Here is a 16,320-nt window from a genome sequence, read left to right on the forward strand (position 1 = left end):
CATGGGCTTCACGTTGGATTTGTGCGCGGGCATCGTACTAGCGAATTTGCTTGTCCATGGAGCTGGTGTAATACTCTGGGCACGAAGAGGTCTTGCCAAGTAACGTCATCTTGACGGACGGGACCATGGCGACCGAAGGACAAATTTGGCTTCTGCTCAGGTCAATTTCGTTCAGCAGTGAACAAGTGGCTCGCAACGGACAGCAGGCCTGGAAGGAGGACCTAATATTGGGGACGTCGCGTGACGATTCGAAGCAATGTCGGAAAATTATGATCAACATCGCTGGAAAGAGGAACATATCACGCCGATTCGAACACATCTCAGTGAGAGTGACAAGTCACCAAGTACGAGAAACCAACAAGAAACGAGACAAATGTGAACAGCCAATGTAGTCCGATTGTAATTTTGGAATCTCCTAGATTCATAATCCCAAGTGCTCATCCCATCCGTTTTTTGAATGCAGACGTTAACATCACATAACCAGACTCCATCCCAATCATCTCCACACCTAAGCCTTAGGGGTGTTGGGGATGATCTTCTTGCCGTCCTTGTTGTAGCGGACGCGAGGGGGAGGGGCACGGTTGCGGCGACCGACAACTGATCGGACACTGCGAATTTGGTCAGCACTTCTGTCGAAACGTACCAAGGGGCCCTCTCGTTTTTGAGAGGCCGGGAGTGTGTTCGCAAGTACGACCAAGGTTCTTCTGAGCACATACGCAACCAAGGCGCAGTCGTCACACTCCCAAGGAGGACAACGTACCGGACAATCTTGCCGTGAATGGCGCAAGAGACGCAGTACTGCAGCTTCAGGTACATCTTGGGTACGGTGTACTCCGCGAAGACGGAGGCATCGGAGATGTCGCCTGCGAGCGAGTTAGACCTGGTTCAAGGGACGGGAAATGCGGTTTGACGTACGAATGGCAGCAGACTCGACCATGTTGCGGATGGTGAAGCGCTTGATGGCCTTATCCTTGGGGGTGCATCGCGAGCAGTTGCTGCATCGGATGGGCTTGACGTGGCCGCGACCCTTCTTGTTGCGGCCGCTAAGAGCATGTTAGAACGGAACGGAGGGAAGCAGTTGGAAGCCGTCGTTGCGAAGGCGCTCGAGATCTCTCGTTGTGCGAGGCATCGTCGGCGGAGGGCAATCGGCAGCGGGGGAGGAGGAATCGTACTTGTTCTTTCTCTTCTTGACCATTTTGACGGATTCTGCTGTTGGTTAATACTTCAGGTCCACGCAAGGAAGAAAGAAAGAAGGAGGGAAAAGGAAAAGGCTCGAAGACTTACTGAAATGTGCGTTGTCAAATGCGTTGCAAGTTGCAAATCCACTCGGAGACTCGTAGGGCAAGTGATTGCAGCAGCAGCCCCACAGCCCTGGAATTTTGGCGAGGGGCAGGGCACACAGAGCGGAAACCCTAGGTCAGGTGACCCCACCCTCAGCCCGCGGCGATTTTCTAAGCCGCGCCACTCCACCAAAAGCCGATTCTCTTCATCCACGCACCATCTGAAGATTGCTTAGGAAGGCAGTAATTTTATTGTCGAGGTACGTCTAAAGATGCTGCAAATCCCCTTCACCATGGCGAGGGCTTCATTGCCTCTCACATGAGAGTCTTTGCAACGCCGTCGCCATTGTCACAATCATCCTCCCCCCATCGCTCTCGCTTTCCCGATGTCGCGAACGCTTCGCTGCGCGAGCGCATCGAAATCCGTCTTCGACCAGAAATCTAACGTCCCCAGCTAGGCAAGATGCAGATCTTCGTCAAGACCCTCACGGGGAAGACGATCACCCTTGAGGTGGAGTCTTCCGACACCATCGACAACGTCAAGTCCAAGATCCAGGACAAGGAGGGCATCCCCCCGGACCAGCAGCGACTTATCTTTGCTGGTAAGCAGCTCGAGGATGGCCGCACTCTGAGCGACTACAACATCCAGAAGGAGAGCACTCTCCACTTGGTGCTCCGCCTCCGTGGTGGTGCCAAGAAGCGCAAGAAGAAGGTCTACACCACCCCCAAGAAGATCAAGCACAAGCGCAAGAAGACCAAGTTGGCCGTCCTCAAGTACTACAAGGTCGACTCCGACGGCAAGATCGAACGACTTCGCCGCGAGTGCCCCAGCGACACCGTGAGTTTCCCCGTCCTTTGGCCAGTGATGAGCAGATGCTAACGACCAACTCAGTGCGGCGCCGGTGTCTTCATGGCTGCCATGCAGGACCGCCAGTACTGTGGCCGATGCCACCTCACCTACGTTTTCGACAAGCAATAAATGCATGACCAGGGGATCTGAATGCGCATGGGATGGCTGGCGGAGTTGGGAACCATGGACTGCCGAAAAAAAGGCGTTGGTGTAGCATAGAGCACATCCGGCTTCTGAATGCATGCTTGATTGAGAAGGACAAACAACTGTTCACTTGCCTCTGTGACCGTGACCTTTGCCTGATTGAACTCAACCGTAATACTTGCCAAGACAATTTGCCCATGATTGTACCCATGACAGCTCACAGAGCCCGACCGGAAGACCAAATGACCAGAAGCAAGCGAATTCTTTTGTTCTCGAAAATAATTCGGTCCAGTCGCCACCCAAACCATCCACCAGCACAATTGGATATTCTCCACAGAACCAGACCCTCTGTCGAATTGCTAGCAGAGCATTATTTTCCCAGCCTTGCGTGAAATCTTTCATTGTGGCCGAAAATTTTCCAACCGCCAAAGCCTTGCCCTCACTCGGCGGGTCACGGGAAGTGGACGACCGGCACCGGGAATACCGGGAGTCGCACATGTGAAATCAAGTCCTGGATCGCAAGCTTCACTCGTTGGTCTACTTGAGCTGTCGTTTATCATCACAAATGTGCATACTGTAACGTTTTTACCAGAGCAATCGATTGACCGACATGTCAGTGTTTAAACGGGTATGATCCCCAGTATGTAAACAGGTACACAAGCAAAATGCCCTCAAACGCCCAAGCCAAAATCCTACAAACTCCTCAAGCAATTGCGCAAGGTCCCTGGGAAGCCAGGTTATCCCGTATCTTCCGCTTCTTTGCCTTGGCTGAGCCTTGCCGCCCAGCTGTGGCACTCGTCGCGTCGGACTCCTGCGCGTGTGAGGCTGAAGAAAAAGAGTCCCCATGCCCCCACTCCGCGCCGGTGCTCTCGTCATAAGCTGCCAGCAGAGTTGCTGTCATAGCCGGGTTCCTTGGCCCTGATTCCTCAAAGGGCATGCCTCCTCGCGCAATGCCTGTCGTAAATGAAGTTTCGCCATCAAGCCATTCCCCGTTCATCCCCATCCCTGTAGCATCGGACTGTTCCCAGACAGCCTTTCCCTCTCCGGGTAGGAGAGGTGCAGGCTCGGAAGCTGCCAAGCAACCGGAGGAGCTCTACTCGTCATCCGCGGCCTTGGACTTTCTCTTCTTCTTCTTCTTCTTTTCGCCGTCGTCAGCCTTGGGGGCCTCCTCCTCCTCCTCGACCTTGCGCTTCTTCTCCTTCTTCTCTTTCTTTTCCTTCTTGTCCTTCTTCTCCTTCTTGGACTTCTTGGCAGACGCGGGCTCGGGGGCATCGGCCATCTCCTCGTCTTCGTCACCACCATCGTCCATGATGTCCATGACACCCTTCTGTAAAGGCATTAGCATCGATTCTATGCATCAGTGAAATCAATAAACGTACCATGACATCAGCGTTCTTAGCGGGCTTCTTGCCAGTGGCGTAGAATTCCAAGCGGTCCTCGACCTGCTGCTTCAGGGCCTCGCCGAATTTGGTGGAGGGCTCCTCAGAGAAGTTGTCGATACGGCTGGCCATACTGCACTTGTTGGCGAGGTATCGGGAGATGCGGCCCTTGTTGCGGACACCGGCCTTGCCGATGAAGCTGCTGTGGTAGATGAGACCGTACTTGGGAGTGTTGCTCTTGGTCTTGAGAGCACGGAACAGAGCCTTCTCGGCACCCAAGATCTGCAGGGTGGAGGCAGGGTACTTGGAAAGGTTGGTCAGGGAACCGGCGTGGGAGATGAGACGAGCGGCAACGGGGGTGCCGATGAGAACCTGCAGGTTAGGAGCGACGTGGTGCATCTTCTTCTCGAGGTAGAGGGAAGTCGACTTGCGGTTCTCGGCCTGCTTGACGACAGCCTGGGCGAAGCCGCTGACAATCTCGAGGTCAGCGGCAGAGATGTCAAGACCCATGGAGACCTTGGCAGCGTCGATGATGGCCTGGGCCTTGTCACCGTCCTCCTCAACGACGGCAGCAATGTCGTGCAGCCTATCATCGTTGAGGCTCTTCTTGTCGCCAATGGCAAGGACGAGCTTGGCGTAGGTCAGGTTGTCGGGGACAATCTTGACCAGCTCGGGGAAGTGCCAGCCGTACCACTCGCGAACGCGCATGAAGAACTGGTTCACGCCCTTGTCCTGGAAGTCGATGGTGGCGCTGGCTTGGATGATGTGGTTGTCGTTGCGGGTGACGCTGAACTTGACCTTGGCGCGGGAGTAGGCGTGTCCCATACCCAGACCGGCCTTCTCGACATCGCCGGACTTGAGGTTGGAGAGCAGCTTGTCGGCGTGCAGGCGAATGCCGCGGATGACGTCCGCGACAATCTCGTTGGTGTCGGCGGTCTCGCACTCGAGGCCGGGGAACTCGGCCTTGATCGCGCCAGCAAGGTTCTTCTCGGAGACACCCAGCACGACCTTGGACTTCTTGCCGCTGGTCTTGGGAAGGTTGAGTTCGAGGACGTTCTTGAGGTAGTCGGAGACGATACCCTCGGAGACGAGGTTGATGTTCTCCAGAGCCTCAACGTGACCCCTGCGCGAAACAGTCAGCGCCTCTATGACATCCAGGCCATACGGGGGAGGAATCCTACCTGAAGGGAGTGAAATTGGCGAGCTGGACCATCTTGCCAAACTTGGCGAGATCATTGCCAGCGGCTTGAGTCTCCTTCAACTTCAGGCCCACGGCATCCTGTTGATGGATCACCTTGAAGAGGGCATAGCCCACGGGCGACTCGTACAGAGCGTAATCGATATGCGACATGTTGTTTCGTCCCAGCCTGGTGCCGCAATTGGAGGGGAGGGGGGGTTCGGTTTACGAGTGGTGATGTCTCGAGACTGAGATTTTCGCACTTTTTTCCAACTGGAAAATTTCTGGCAGCTCGAAAGCTGGCGCACGGGCCGCTACCAGCCGCCTGTGGCTGGTTTGCGAGTCACGTGAGCCCCATCAGCCACGATCAACTGTTCGTCCATCATGGGGCATGACTTTCCGAGTGAACACCAACCAGTGTGCATGTGAATAGCAATACTCTTTATAATTGATTTCATAAAAGAATTCATTGAATCATGCAATCAATTGCTATTCCAAGCCCATTGGACTTATTTCATTCTCTTTTTTAGGATTCTGGAGTCTGTCCTTGGTCAATGCCAATACACTCAGCCGCTCATGCGATCATTCCTTCATCCACCTTGGCCCACCATGGCTCCACTTAACTAGTTCTGAGGGAACCCATTTCGGAGGTTATCATACTTGGTCGCTGGGTACTCAAGGCAGTTATCCTGCCTCATCAGCGCTTGCGGCCCTCCCAGGGTATTTACTACAGTTCCGATCAAGCTGGAGTCTCCCTCCTTGTCGGCGCTGCTCTCCCACCACATGGCGCCGCCCAGGCGGTGCTGCTTGACATACTCGGCCTTGATCCGCGCCATATCGGGGGTATCGTACGAGACCAGCTTTCGCTGCTGTGGGTTGTAGCAGTAGGTCGCACTACAATGACCATCAGAGTGCTCTTGGAAACCCTCCAGTGGCAAGCGCTTGTAGTCGTGCACGCCCTGCTCCCAGCTGCCCTCTCCAATACCCTGGAAGGGACGGCCAGGCCCGTCGGTGTTCTCAAAGGCACGGCCGTAGAGGGGCATGCCGAGGACGATTTTTGACGGGTGGACACCGCTCCGGGTGTAGAATTCGAGAGCGGCCGACGTTGAGAAGGGCGTGGACGCCGGGTTCTCTCGAGAAGGATACAGGTTGGCCTGGTGGCCGCTGACCTGGTCCCACGAGCCAGCGTAGTCGTAGGCCATCAGATTCCAGAAGTCCAAGTACCGGTCCATTCCGCGGATGTCCATCTTCTCATAGTTCTGGGCACCGGCAGGGCACGCCACAGTGATCTCGAAGTGGTGGTTGGGGTTGCTGAGGGTTCGGGCATAGAGATCCAGCTCCTCGCGGACAGCAGCTAGCAGCTCGACAAAGTTCCGGGCCTCGTCGGGATTCTGGGGGTACTCCCAGTCAATGTCGATGCCGTCGAAGCCGAGCGTCTTCAGCAGCTCAACGCTGGACTTGGCGAAGGTCTGTCGGCCCTGCGGTGTGCTGGCGGGACCCTTGAAATTGGAACTGTAGGTCCACCCTCCGATGGACAAGAGAACCTTGAGGTTGCGGTTGCGCCTTTTGAGGAGATTGAGTTGCTTCAGGCAGCCGTAAAGATTAGTGCCGGAGTCGTTCCAGGAGTCTCCCTCCCAGTGGATGTCGGTGTCGGCCCAGGAGTCGGTCAGGTGGCTGTGGGGAAAGGTGAGCGAAGCTTCGGATACCCTGGGAAAGGATACTTACACCTCACCGGTGTCGCTACGGACATTGGCAAAGGAATAGAGAACATGGGTAAGCTTCTCGGCGGGCAGGTCCTGGGGACGGTGCTTGCGGGCGTAGATGGCCCTGAAGACACAGATAAGTTAGCAATGGAGGTGCCTAGCGAAAGGAGCTATCCGCATGAGGAGCTCCAGCTGGGTCGGATGATGTACCAGTTGACGTAGTAGGCAACGGTGCGGAAGCCTTCATATCCTCCACCCATGGTAGCGGTTGGAAGGTGATGGTCGGAAGGAGAGCTGCGGAAGTAGAGGGCTAAGAATAGGGCAACAAGGGCGCCGATGAGGAGAGATGCAAGCTGCGGGACACTTCCAATCCGTGAACCAGGCCGCTGCTGTCGAGGATCCGTGATGGGAAGCTATTTATCGCCGTATCCGTACTGTGTAGAGGGGGGTAGCAGGTAGCTAATGCTGAGAAGAGGGGCCGAAAGGTGGGGACGAGATGGAGGAGCTTGTTGTTCGGAGGATGAATACAGTCAAGACAGAGAATAATAGCCGAGTATAAATGTTTGACTACCACCGGCCTTACTCAGCTCTCGCCTAGACACCGCTTATGAGACCAGGCGGCCTCATTGATGCAGCCCAGCTCCTCCTGGGAGGTTTGCCTCGTCTCATGGGTGGGAAGCGTCGTCATGGACCTGACTGATTGGCGTAGATGCGGGATGGATGCCCCAGCCCAGGCGTGGCGGTGCTCTTTACCAAGGCCGAGGCCAAGCCCCAGCAGCAGCCAAGCAGACAGGCACAAGCACCCCCGAGCAAGTGGCGATGCTGCGGCCTGAAAGCCACATTTCTCAGCTGGAAGAGTGGCGGTAAGAGGGGCATTGAGCTGTCTTGCTGCGTAGTGGTGCAAGACTGAAGGAGAAATCCTGTTTTCAGTCATGTTCCCGAAGAGTAACGCAAGTAGCTTTGTTCCGTTGGAGCAGCCACACTGAACTACGCAATGCTTCAGCGATCCAAGGGTTCCTACATCTGCAGTGGAACCAACGTTCGTTTCTGACATGAGTTACGGATAACCCGGAATGACGCCAAGTTCTCTTTATCCCCAATCACAGTCATGTAGAGAAATCCACAAAGAGGGTCTTTCGTCAGTGGAACTCGCCCAATTTACAGGCGGGTTACTGCACATTGCGCACACCACATTTGTGTTGGTGCCCTCTTGCTTACCCTAGACCAATGGCACGCCTTAAGCTGCCCATCATATATTCGGGCTGATGTCCAATGAGACTGGACAGCGTGTAGCTGAAATACCAAGATTGGGTCAGGGTGTTGTGCACCCCGAGGTGATACCATGTTACAGTCTTGAAAACGCTGTCTGCACGTCATCATTTATCCCGATGTGACCTCTAAAATGGAGATAAGAACTGTTCCATAGGGTATCATAACGCCGATCTCCGCACCCAGGTTCCTAAGTATCAAAACACAAACAAAAAGTCCTCATTCTCCAGGTCTGTAACGTCCCCGAACGCCTTGTCGCCCTGCTGGGTTCCATGTCCATCCTCCTCTAGCGCATCCCCTCTAGATGGATTGTCGGCTTCATTGTCGGCTATCTCCCTGGCACTTCCTTGGTGTTGTGAATTCTCCATGACCTCCATTCGTTCCACCTCTTCCGCCGTCTCAAGACTCATATCAACTACAACTGCGCTCTTCCCTAGGGCGACTCTGCGCCGGCCATGCTGTAGATTGAGCCGTTTGATGTGTAGTGAAGCTCCAACCACAAGGCACATGACCATGACATAGAGTCCTAGATTAACGCGAAGACCAGACGAGTATCCAGGGGCATCCTCTGGAGAATAGAGAAGGGGTCCAACAATGTTTCCGGCTGAGGCGCCGATAAAGACAAGGGCAGACGTTGATTTGCGCTTGGTGTCACCGGCAGTGTTTTGAGCAGACCAGGAATATATAAGGGGTGCTGCGACGATTCTGTTAGGATGAAACGCACATGATGAACAGGGTGTATACTTACTGATTCCAGTGTAAGTGGACAGGCAGAAATACCCAGCCAATAGTACGGCCTTGTTCTCTGTCTCGTGCGTAAAATACAACAAAATGCTGCACCCAACAATTGGGGGGATGCACAAAAGTGCAATGACTGGACCTTTGAGTTTCCAACGCATCGACAAGTACGCGCTCCCCGCAACGGCGATTATATGCGAGAAGCCGATGGGGACATTGAACAGCATGGTCTGGAACGGGTCGGATACGAATGACTGAATGATGAGTGGCCCAAACGTGGAGATGCCATTGGATGGCACTGAGATGCAGAATATCATGGAAACCCAGAACCAGGTTTTGAGATCCAGCAACGTCTCCGAGACATGGGAAGATCTCCACTCGCGTGACATTACACCCATGTGGTTGTTTCGCAGTCGCTCGATTGCGATGACCTTGTCATCATCGCTAAGAAATTTGGCTTCCGTGGGAGAGTCGGGCATCCAGAAGAACATGATGACGGAGACTCCTACCGTGATGGCACCAAAGAAGAGGAAGATGACCTGGCCTAACAGTTAGGGAATAAATATGCAGTGAGACTCTTGTTCGTACCTGATACGGTTTCATGTGGGAATCGATGCTGGCTAGTCCATATGTGATGAGACTACCGAGCTGTGACCATGGCATCCAGTTAGCAGAGTTGTCCACCGACGGCAGGGAGACATGTGCGTACCACCCAAGTTAAACCATTCATGCAGTACCACGATCCAATCCTCATTGTCTGTTCTCTGTGCCCGAGTTAGCGCCGCGAACGGCCCAGTGAGCATATATACACACCTTCTTCTCCACCACATCTGAGTGATGGCAATGAAACTTGGGCCGACACTCGCCTCAAAAGCGCCAAGGAAGAACCGGGCAGCCATTAACTGTGAGAAATTGTGCGCCCAAGTCATACCAACCAGAGTCATTCCCCAACCCAAGACCATGGCGCTGGTCAGCTTGCCAATGGGAAGCTTGACCAGGGCGAGGGCCAGCGGGGGTTGCATCACCAACTGCGCTAGGAACACAATGCTGCCTAGCCACGAGTACTGCGCGCCCTCCAGGTTGGTGTCGTCGATGAGCCCAAAGATCGATGCGTAGGAGAGGGTGGCTTTGTCGAGGGCCTGGAGGAAGTACACGGCGAGCATCAGCGGGAGCAATGCTAGATCGATTCGGCGGAGGATTCGAGCATCGTCCGCGGGGGACACGGAGATGTGCTCGTCAGGGTTGCGACCAAGCTTGATCAGCAGCATGGCTGCAGCATCGCGGTAGGACGCGGGCTCGCCGCCCTTCCTGTTTGAAGCTATTCCCATTTCGCTGTCTGTGTCGTGGTGGTCTTCACCGCTATCGTCATGAGGGACTGGCTGGTATTCGGATGCAAAAACGCGGGGTGGGTGGACGGTCGATGCCGTCGAGGGCGAGCCGAAGAGGTTTCGAAACATTGTCGCCTGCAGGCGTCCTCGCAGGACTGTTCTCCAAGCCCCGATGGGCGAGAGTTTGCGAGGATCCGGTGTTTCGCAGAGTGTATTCTGGCTTTGTTGATGCTGATGGATGAGAGGTGTCAGGTGGACGAATGGGACGCTTGCTTATCATCCATTGGCAATGACGTCGGCGCACGTCCAATAGCTGCTGTGGTGCATGTGAGCGCCCGGCGAACTTCGGCAGGGAGCCGTCAGGCTGAACGCAGTGGGGACTTGGGCAGTTCCAGCGGGGTTCCAGGGGTCTGAGCGGCAGAGAGCCTCAGTGGACCTCAGTAAACTTTAGTGAACCTTAGTGAAGGCAGCGGCCCAGCGCAGGTCGGACATAGGCTCGGCTTCAGACCGGCGTTAGGGCCTACGCGGTGTGGCCGTAGACGTCGGGTGGACTTGCTCACCGATGGCTATGATGCATGTTGCGAGTGCGCTTGGGACGGAGAGTCATGACTTGCCAGTGAATTGTTAGCGAATTATTTACATAGTCTCATCCGTATAGTGGAGGGAGAAAACTCGGGATCTGATTGTGGCTTCTTACTGGCGGGAAACCTAACAAGCTCCCCGAACAGGTCCTGGCGGTAGGCCCCTGGATAGCGCCCAAGACCTCCAGCAAGTCCACTGAAAATAATCCCAGTTCCAGTTAAGACAGTGGAGGCACTGAGATATTGAAATTTGAGACTCTGATAACCAAGCCCTACCATCGTTTGTGCCCAGGTTTCGCAGCGCCTCCCAATCAATTCCTCTTTCATTGAAGGGATTCATTTCTGAAACCTGTCAATCTCCAATACACCGACGAACAGAGAAAATCCAGAAGGGCAGTTTGGAAGTTTGCGTTAGGATCACCCCCTGTTGCGGGCGGACGCAGACCATTCGGCCCTTTGACTGGTTGTGCTACGCACAGCATTGCATCCGTGACATTTTTTCCTCCGATACGTTTATACTGCGTTCCTACGGCGCATCGTGTACTCCGTCAATGAAAAAAAAAACCCCTCGTGTTGAGGAATCCAATCTTTGGTGTGGGCCAAAAGTTCAGGCTCCCTTGCTTGAGTGGTCTTATTGCTCACGTCATCTGGTCCTTCGTGTAAGCCGTTGGTCCTCGTCATGTGTGTGTGAAGCTCACCAGATAGGCAACCTCCGCGGAAAACCCAAATATATATCTTGGCTCCCTATCATTACTGGATGTTGGTTTTGTTAGATGCATCTCAGCCGCAGCCACAGATGTTTGCTCCAACATCATGCATGTGCTTTGCCGCCGCCCCACGATCGTCGTTTAGCGGCATCATGCGAGGGATAGCAGGTTGGCGGTAAAATTGCCTCGATACGCATGCAAACGCTCAGCTAAGAGTGCAATTTGGACTGACCGTTTGTTGCCGGCAATTTCAGAGACTGAGCCGAGTTGATTTCTGAATGTTTAGCTTTTACCGGACACTTTCTCGTTATTAAATGAACTGATGGCTTCACATCAAAAATAGCCAGCGCATCACTCGGCTACTTCAACATCTAGTCTAGTCTGTGTGGATTATATGCAGCCACCTTCCAACCAACTCACAGCCTCATCCATCAAGCGGTCAATACGGGGAAACCAACAGGGAAACCAACGAATCGCAGTTATCACATTGGACAGGGAATTATATATCCACCACCAGGTCGTGTTGATAGCAGATGGCACCCTGTGTCCCGTGGCCCCTTCCAGGCCCTTCCAGGCCGCCGACCCATCCGCCCTTTCGACCGTCCCTAGACTGCAAGGGAGTCTCATTAATATGCTGCGAGTGCGGCTCGGTTTGACTCACGAGGTATGTCCATTGTCGAGTGACACGTGGAGTTCCCACTCGTCTCACATCCCTCAAACATAACAGGTGGGAGCGCTTACAACCAACTGCAGCAGTATGCCCTAGTCATATAACTAGGCTTGTGGCTGCATCCGCGGCCGGGATCCGGGTGGCAATGGGCGTTGGGAGCTGAAAAGACGTTGAAGAGGGTATATAGCAATGCCCCCCCAATGTTTTGTTTCTTGAAAAATCTTCAAATTTCGTATCTGATCGTCTCGAGAGCTGAAGTATTCACCATGGCGTTCCTGAGTTCAGGAGGACCTATGGTTCTCGTTTGCGGCACAGTAATCAGCATCATCATTTTTCTATACCGCTCTCTAATCCGGGTTCGATCGTGTCCTTTACCGAAGATCCCCTACAACGCCAAGGCAGCATCCCGATTCCTCGGAGACATCCCTGATGTCAAGAGCGCCAAGTACAGACGATCATGGATATGGAGCCAACCCAAGATACACGGCTCTCCACTAGTCCAGCTCTTCATCCATCCTTTCGAGAAACCCGCTGTCGTGGTATCCGACTATCGAGAAGTTGTCGACATTTGCTCCCGCCGACTGAAGGAGTTTGATCGAGGGACCCGGAATAAAGAATGCGTGGGCTTAACTGCGCCCAATTTCCACATGACGATGGAATCGAGAGACCCCAGGTTCAGGCTACACAAAGAACTGCTGAGGGATCTGATGACGCCCGCTTTTTTGAACGAGGTAACTTGAGTTGCTGCACACCCTCACACGAGACGACAAGGGTTAACTCACTGACACGACAGATATCTGCCCCTCGATTGTATGAAAGGACAGGAGTCTTGATTAAACTCTGGACACTGAAAGCTGACAAGGGACGAGGACGACCATTCAATGCTAGAGACGATTTATACCTGGCTGCCCTGGACATTATTTCCAGCGCCGCCTTCGGTCTTGATGACGGCAAAGGAACATTGGAGAGGGAGATCTCGCACACACAATCATTCAACCCCAACGAGTTCAAGGGCTTCAACGGCCCTTTGCGTTTCCCCAAGGCACCGACCGACCCCGAGACCGCGTCATTGTTCGATCTCGCAGACATGATAGCCATTGCCCAGGGCAGTCCATTCCCTACATTGAGCCAGCACTTGGCAATGCTAAAGCCCAAGCACGCCAAGGCGTGGTGGTACCGGCGGCGTCTGATCCATCGCCAGACTACCAGGAGCGTGGATAGACTCAAGGAAGGAAGGGGAGAATTCATGCGTGAATGCGCTCTCGATCAGCTCCTGTGGCGAGAGATGAGCGCCGCAAAGAAGGCTGATCGCAAGCCGGACTTTTACTCTCCAATTATAAGAGACGAGGTACGTACTAAACGATGAGCAACTTTCTTCAATCTCTGACATCCCCTAGCTCATTGGCTATCTTCTTGCTGGCCACGATACTACTGCCACTGCTATCGCATGGTGGGTGAAGTACATGGCTCGCCACCAGCGAGTTCAAGACCGCTTACGATTCGAGCTTCGCCAAGCGCATTCCTACGCCGTCGAAGAAGCCCGCTGGCCGAGCATAAGAGAGATTACCTCGACTTCAATTCCATACCTGGACGCTGTCATGGAGGAAACTGTGAGATATGCTGCTGTTGCAACGCTCATTATCCGAACTACCACTTGCGACACCGAGATCCTGGGCTATCCCATCCCGAAGGGGGTCAACGTCATTTTGCCCCTGACAGGTCCGTCGATGAGCGAGCCAGCCATTGGAATTCCTGAATATCTCAGATCAACTGCATCTCAAAATGACAAAGACCGTGTGCCGCCCTGGGGTGACAATGTTGGAGAGTTTGTTCCGGAGCGCTGGCTGAAATGGGAGTGTGGAGCCGAGGGCATCTCAACACAGGTATTCTGTCCAAAAGCCGGCCCAAACCTGGCATTTTCTGCGGGACCGCGTCAATGCTTTGGCAAGAGGTTGGCGTACCTAGAAATGAGGGTGTTGATGACGCTTCTCATTTGGAACTTCAAGTTTGGAGAGTTGGATGAGGAGCTTAACAGTGATGGGATAGTGGAAAGTCTGGTCAACCTCCCAAAGGACTGCTACGTGAAGCTCTCTAAGGTTTAAAAGAACTGTCCAGTAGCCTTCTCACACTTTGGGCCCTATTTGGCAGCATCACAGAGGCGTTAGAGGCGACAGGCTGGAGCCTAGCCCTGATATCCATTGTCTATTTAAGTCAGACAGAGTGGATGGTATGAATTATGAACAAGTTTACATGACGCCTGCATCTGTGATTCTAATTCCCATGAACCTAATCCTGTATACCCATGTACCTTTTGTACAGCGACCTGTGCTGTTCCAAGAGCAGAAGAGTCGCCGCAGTATGCGGCCCAAGTCGTGCGAAACTAGGAACCCACCCTCTGAATACCCAGCGCATACCCTCCGAACGCGTCAACTGCCTTGCCATTACCAGTATCGAAGCTTTCCCTTCTTGGCTCATGGTTCTCGTTTTGATCACGTCAATCGGGCTGCAGATGGTGGTGGCGATCAAGCCCGCAAGAAGAGATGCTAAGAGCTGCGTGGGCACGCTGTCCGTCAACCCGGCATTGGTTATCAAGGCTTGCTTGATCCCGTCGTAAGATCCGAGCTGACAACCAGTCATGGCACCGGCACGAATAGAATTGGGCAAGACGCCGCGGAAGTACCCTGGTATTCCATCTTGCCTGGCAATGCGCACGAGTACATCAACCACGTTGCGATAGTTTTGTCGTTGGTGAGGAGGAAGTGATCTGTCGTTTTGCATGCGGACGTTTGCAATGTCCGCTGGGTTGCCGACCAAAGCACCGCATGCCCCAGAGAAGACAGAAGCAGTCAGGAGAATGCTCATTGAGGTCGGCTCATTGTTGGGTCGCGCCGCTCGCTCCTTGATGGATTCGTAGATTGCGAATCTCGTCGAACCGTAAGTTACTGTTTCCATATCACTTTAGCTATCTAATTGGAGAAAGAACGCTGGTAGGCTTGAAAGGAACCTACATTGCCTGAGCAGACCTGCAGATAACTTTGTCCCGAGTTAGAATCTGACACCAAGAGTGAACAGTGTTACCAAATTACCTACTCCTCGATATAGCCCCGATGCTCCCTCTTTGCGTAAGATCTGAAGCACCGTTTCAAAGACGTTTCTGCGTTCCGATGGTGGTGTAGCTTGAAGGCGAACCTTGACTAAAGACACATTGATTAGCATTAACATCACTCGACCGAATGAGGAGAGAGTACCGAGATCAAGTGGGTGCGAGCAGACTACTGCAAGACAAGATGCTGAACCGCCAAACCATTTAGGATATTGCGTCAACTTTGTAACTGGAGCAATGGAATCTTTGGGAATGGAAACAAGTGCGCCCGTTGGAACTTGACTGAGTTCTGACATGGCGAGGCTGGCTTTAGGTCGTCCAAACGAAGTAGATGTAGATGTTTGCGTTGTATAGGAAGTACATACGAGCTAGCAGCAATTCTAAATGCACTTGTTGCCTTTTGATGTATTGAAGTGATTTGATACCCGTCATTGACAATTCATCATGGGACTACACCGGGTGGATAACTGCTGGAGTCGGCAATATGTGCTTCACTTCTACTAGGCATGCCATATGCAAGGACCACGGGGGAGTTCTATACGGCTCGCAAAGGGAATTCTATGGCTATTTGCTGACATTTGTTTATTATCGGTACAGGTGACGGATTGAGGTGTCGGCAAAGAAACTGCCCGGGTTTTGGCTATCCCCAAGGAGTCTCCCAAGTCGGCTATTTGCTGCTGGCTCTCTTTCTCTGGAGGAAATACAGACTATTTCTGACATCTATGTTATTTATGCTCCGAGATACCAAATCGGAGAGCTCTACTTATGTGCTTGGAAGTTCTAGGAGAGTCCAACCCCCGAAGATGCCATATCGGACGCAGTCCTACATTTCGCATCAACCCTTCATTCAATCAAGACTGAATTAACCATCTCTCTCATTAACTGCGGTATAAACAATGTACAGCTGACTACGGTAATCTAAGCAACTGAATTGAAGCGGCACCCCGGGTCCACGAGATTTCCAAGAAAATCACATTCAGCATAGAGTACACCCACTGGACCACCCAATTTTCCTAACATTTCGTCGCTCCCACTGATTTTATCTGTGTCGCGAAACCGCCCGCCCTTCCCAAGTGACATGGCTGCTGCTCCCTACCGTTTTCAGCCTCTGGCACAATAATAGATGAGAGGATCTCACGTGGGAGAATCTCCATGCTTGGTTGATGACTGCGCTTTGAAGAATATTACAGGCAAGATAGAGGGTGTGAGAGACTTGAAGTAACCACCTTGTTAATTACTGTTTACGTACCTCGCGCTGATGTTTTCTTGATATGCAGACACAGCATACAAGGCTTTCAGCAAGGGTGCCGGCCCAGGCCTTCGAGCAAAACGATCCCCCTTGAGTTTGGGAGATAAACGCATGTGGCTATTTTGCTCATGATAATAATTAT

General features: G+C 53.1%; 7 protein-coding genes across 7 annotated transcripts; 2 read left to right on the plus strand and 5 right to left on the minus strand.

The window, feature by feature from the left end:
* Positions 1-376: 376 nt before the first annotated feature.
* BGZ61DRAFT_455997 (ribosomal protein S26e) lies at positions 377-1,295 on the minus strand. Its single transcript, XM_046246451.1, has 4 exons — positions 1,173-1,295; positions 916-1,043; positions 761-863; positions 377-608 (listed from the first exon to the last, which is right to left on the minus strand). Exons 1-4 carry the CDS (start codon positions 1,193-1,195, stop codon positions 509-511), a joined length of 354 nt encoding a protein of 117 aa, XP_046101437.1. The 5' UTR covers positions 1,196-1,295; the 3' UTR covers positions 377-508.
* A 448-nt stretch (positions 1,296-1,743) lies between these two features.
* BGZ61DRAFT_357683 (ubiquitin-40S ribosomal protein S31 fusion protein) lies at positions 1,744-2,259 on the plus strand (the record flags this gene model as incomplete). The annotated part of the gene is made up of 2 exons (XM_046240901.1): positions 1,744-2,118; positions 2,173-2,259. The coding sequence occupies 2 exons, from the start codon at positions 1,744-1,746 to the stop codon at positions 2,257-2,259; spliced, it is 462 nt and encodes a 153-aa protein (XP_046101438.1).
* Positions 2,260-3,367: 1,108 nt separating this feature from the next.
* On the minus strand, positions 3,368-5,004 carry BGZ61DRAFT_495911 (uncharacterized protein; the record flags this gene model as incomplete). The annotated part of the gene is made up of 3 exons (XM_046250955.1): positions 3,368-3,601; positions 3,654-4,776; positions 4,835-5,004. 3 exons carry the CDS (start codon positions 5,002-5,004, stop codon positions 3,368-3,370), a joined length of 1,527 nt encoding a protein of 508 aa, XP_046101439.1.
* Positions 5,005-5,278: 274 nt separating this feature from the next.
* Positions 5,279-7,049, minus strand: BGZ61DRAFT_63221 (family 18 glycoside hydrolase). The gene is made up of 3 exons (XM_046256935.1): positions 6,744-7,049; positions 6,556-6,657; positions 5,279-6,504 (listed from the first exon to the last, which is right to left on the minus strand). Exons 1-3 carry the CDS (start codon positions 6,791-6,793, stop codon positions 5,454-5,456), a joined length of 1,203 nt encoding a protein of 400 aa, XP_046101440.1. The 5' UTR covers positions 6,794-7,049; the 3' UTR covers positions 5,279-5,453.
* A 950-nt stretch (positions 7,050-7,999) lies between these two features.
* On the minus strand, positions 8,000-9,997 carry BGZ61DRAFT_480558 (major facilitator superfamily domain-containing protein; the record flags this gene model as incomplete). Its single annotated transcript, XM_046249203.1, has 5 exons — positions 8,000-8,496; positions 8,551-9,079; positions 9,129-9,188; positions 9,250-9,304; positions 9,354-9,997. 5 exons carry the CDS (start codon positions 9,995-9,997, stop codon positions 8,000-8,002), a joined length of 1,785 nt encoding a protein of 594 aa, XP_046101441.1.
* A 1,975-nt stretch (positions 9,998-11,972) lies between these two features.
* Positions 11,973-14,083, plus strand: BGZ61DRAFT_456013 (cytochrome P450). The gene is made up of 3 exons (XM_046246452.1): positions 11,973-12,557; positions 12,620-13,174; positions 13,224-14,083. The coding sequence occupies exons 1-3, from the start codon at positions 12,027-12,029 to the stop codon at positions 13,926-13,928; spliced, it is 1,791 nt and encodes a 596-aa protein (XP_046101442.1). The 5' UTR covers positions 11,973-12,026; the 3' UTR covers positions 13,929-14,083.
* A 29-nt stretch (positions 14,084-14,112) lies between these two features.
* Positions 14,113-15,225, minus strand: BGZ61DRAFT_357657 (mitochondrial carrier domain-containing protein; the record flags this gene model as incomplete). The annotated part of the gene is made up of 4 exons (XM_046240895.1): positions 14,113-14,768; positions 14,835-14,859; positions 14,917-15,020; positions 15,075-15,225. The coding sequence occupies 4 exons, from the start codon at positions 15,223-15,225 to the stop codon at positions 14,113-14,115; spliced, it is 936 nt and encodes a 311-aa protein (XP_046101443.1).
* Between the last annotated feature and the right edge of the window lie 1,095 nt (positions 15,226-16,320).

The sequence above is a fragment of the Ilyonectria robusta genome, assembly GCF_021365365.1.
Source record: "Ilyonectria robusta strain PMI_751 chromosome Unknown BGZ61scaffold_16, whole genome shotgun sequence".
Lineage (NCBI taxonomy): Eukaryota > Fungi > Ascomycota > Sordariomycetes > Hypocreales > Nectriaceae > Ilyonectria > Ilyonectria robusta.

Bases quoted from the DNA above. Each gene is read 5' to 3' on its own strand.
- BGZ61DRAFT_63221 (XM_046256935.1), bottom strand. From the start codon at position 6,793: ATGGGTGGAGGATATGAAGGCTTCCGCACCGTTGCCTACTACGTCAAC. The intron at 6,658-6,743 runs GTACATCATCCG...CTGTGTCTTCAG, and splicing joins GTTGCCTACTACGTCAACTG to GGCCATCTACGCCCGCAAGC. The intron at 6,505-6,555 runs GTAAGTATCCTT...CTTTCCCCACAG, and splicing joins CGTAGCGACACCGGTGAGGT to CCACCTGACCGACTCCTGGG.
- BGZ61DRAFT_455997 (XM_046246451.1), bottom strand. From the start codon at position 1,195: ATGGTCAAGAAGAGAAAGAACAA. The intron at 864-915 runs GTACGTCAAACC...ACTCGCTCGCAG, and splicing joins GGTCGAGTCTGCTGCCATTC to GCGACATCTCCGATGCCTCC. The intron at 609-760 runs GTACGTTGTCCT...CCAAATTCGCAG, and splicing joins ATTCACGGCAAGATTGTCCG to TGTCCGATCAGTTGTCGGTC.
- BGZ61DRAFT_456013 (XM_046246452.1), top strand. From the start codon at position 12,027: ATGTTTTGTTTCTTGAAAAATCTTCAAATTTCGTATCTGATCGTCTCG. The intron at 12,558-12,619 runs GTAACTTGAGTT...CTGACACGACAG, and splicing joins CGCCCGCTTTTTTGAACGAG to ATATCTGCCCCTCGATTGTA. The intron at 13,175-13,223 runs GTACGTACTAAA...GACATCCCCTAG, and splicing joins CTCCAATTATAAGAGACGAG to CTCATTGGCTATCTTCTTGC.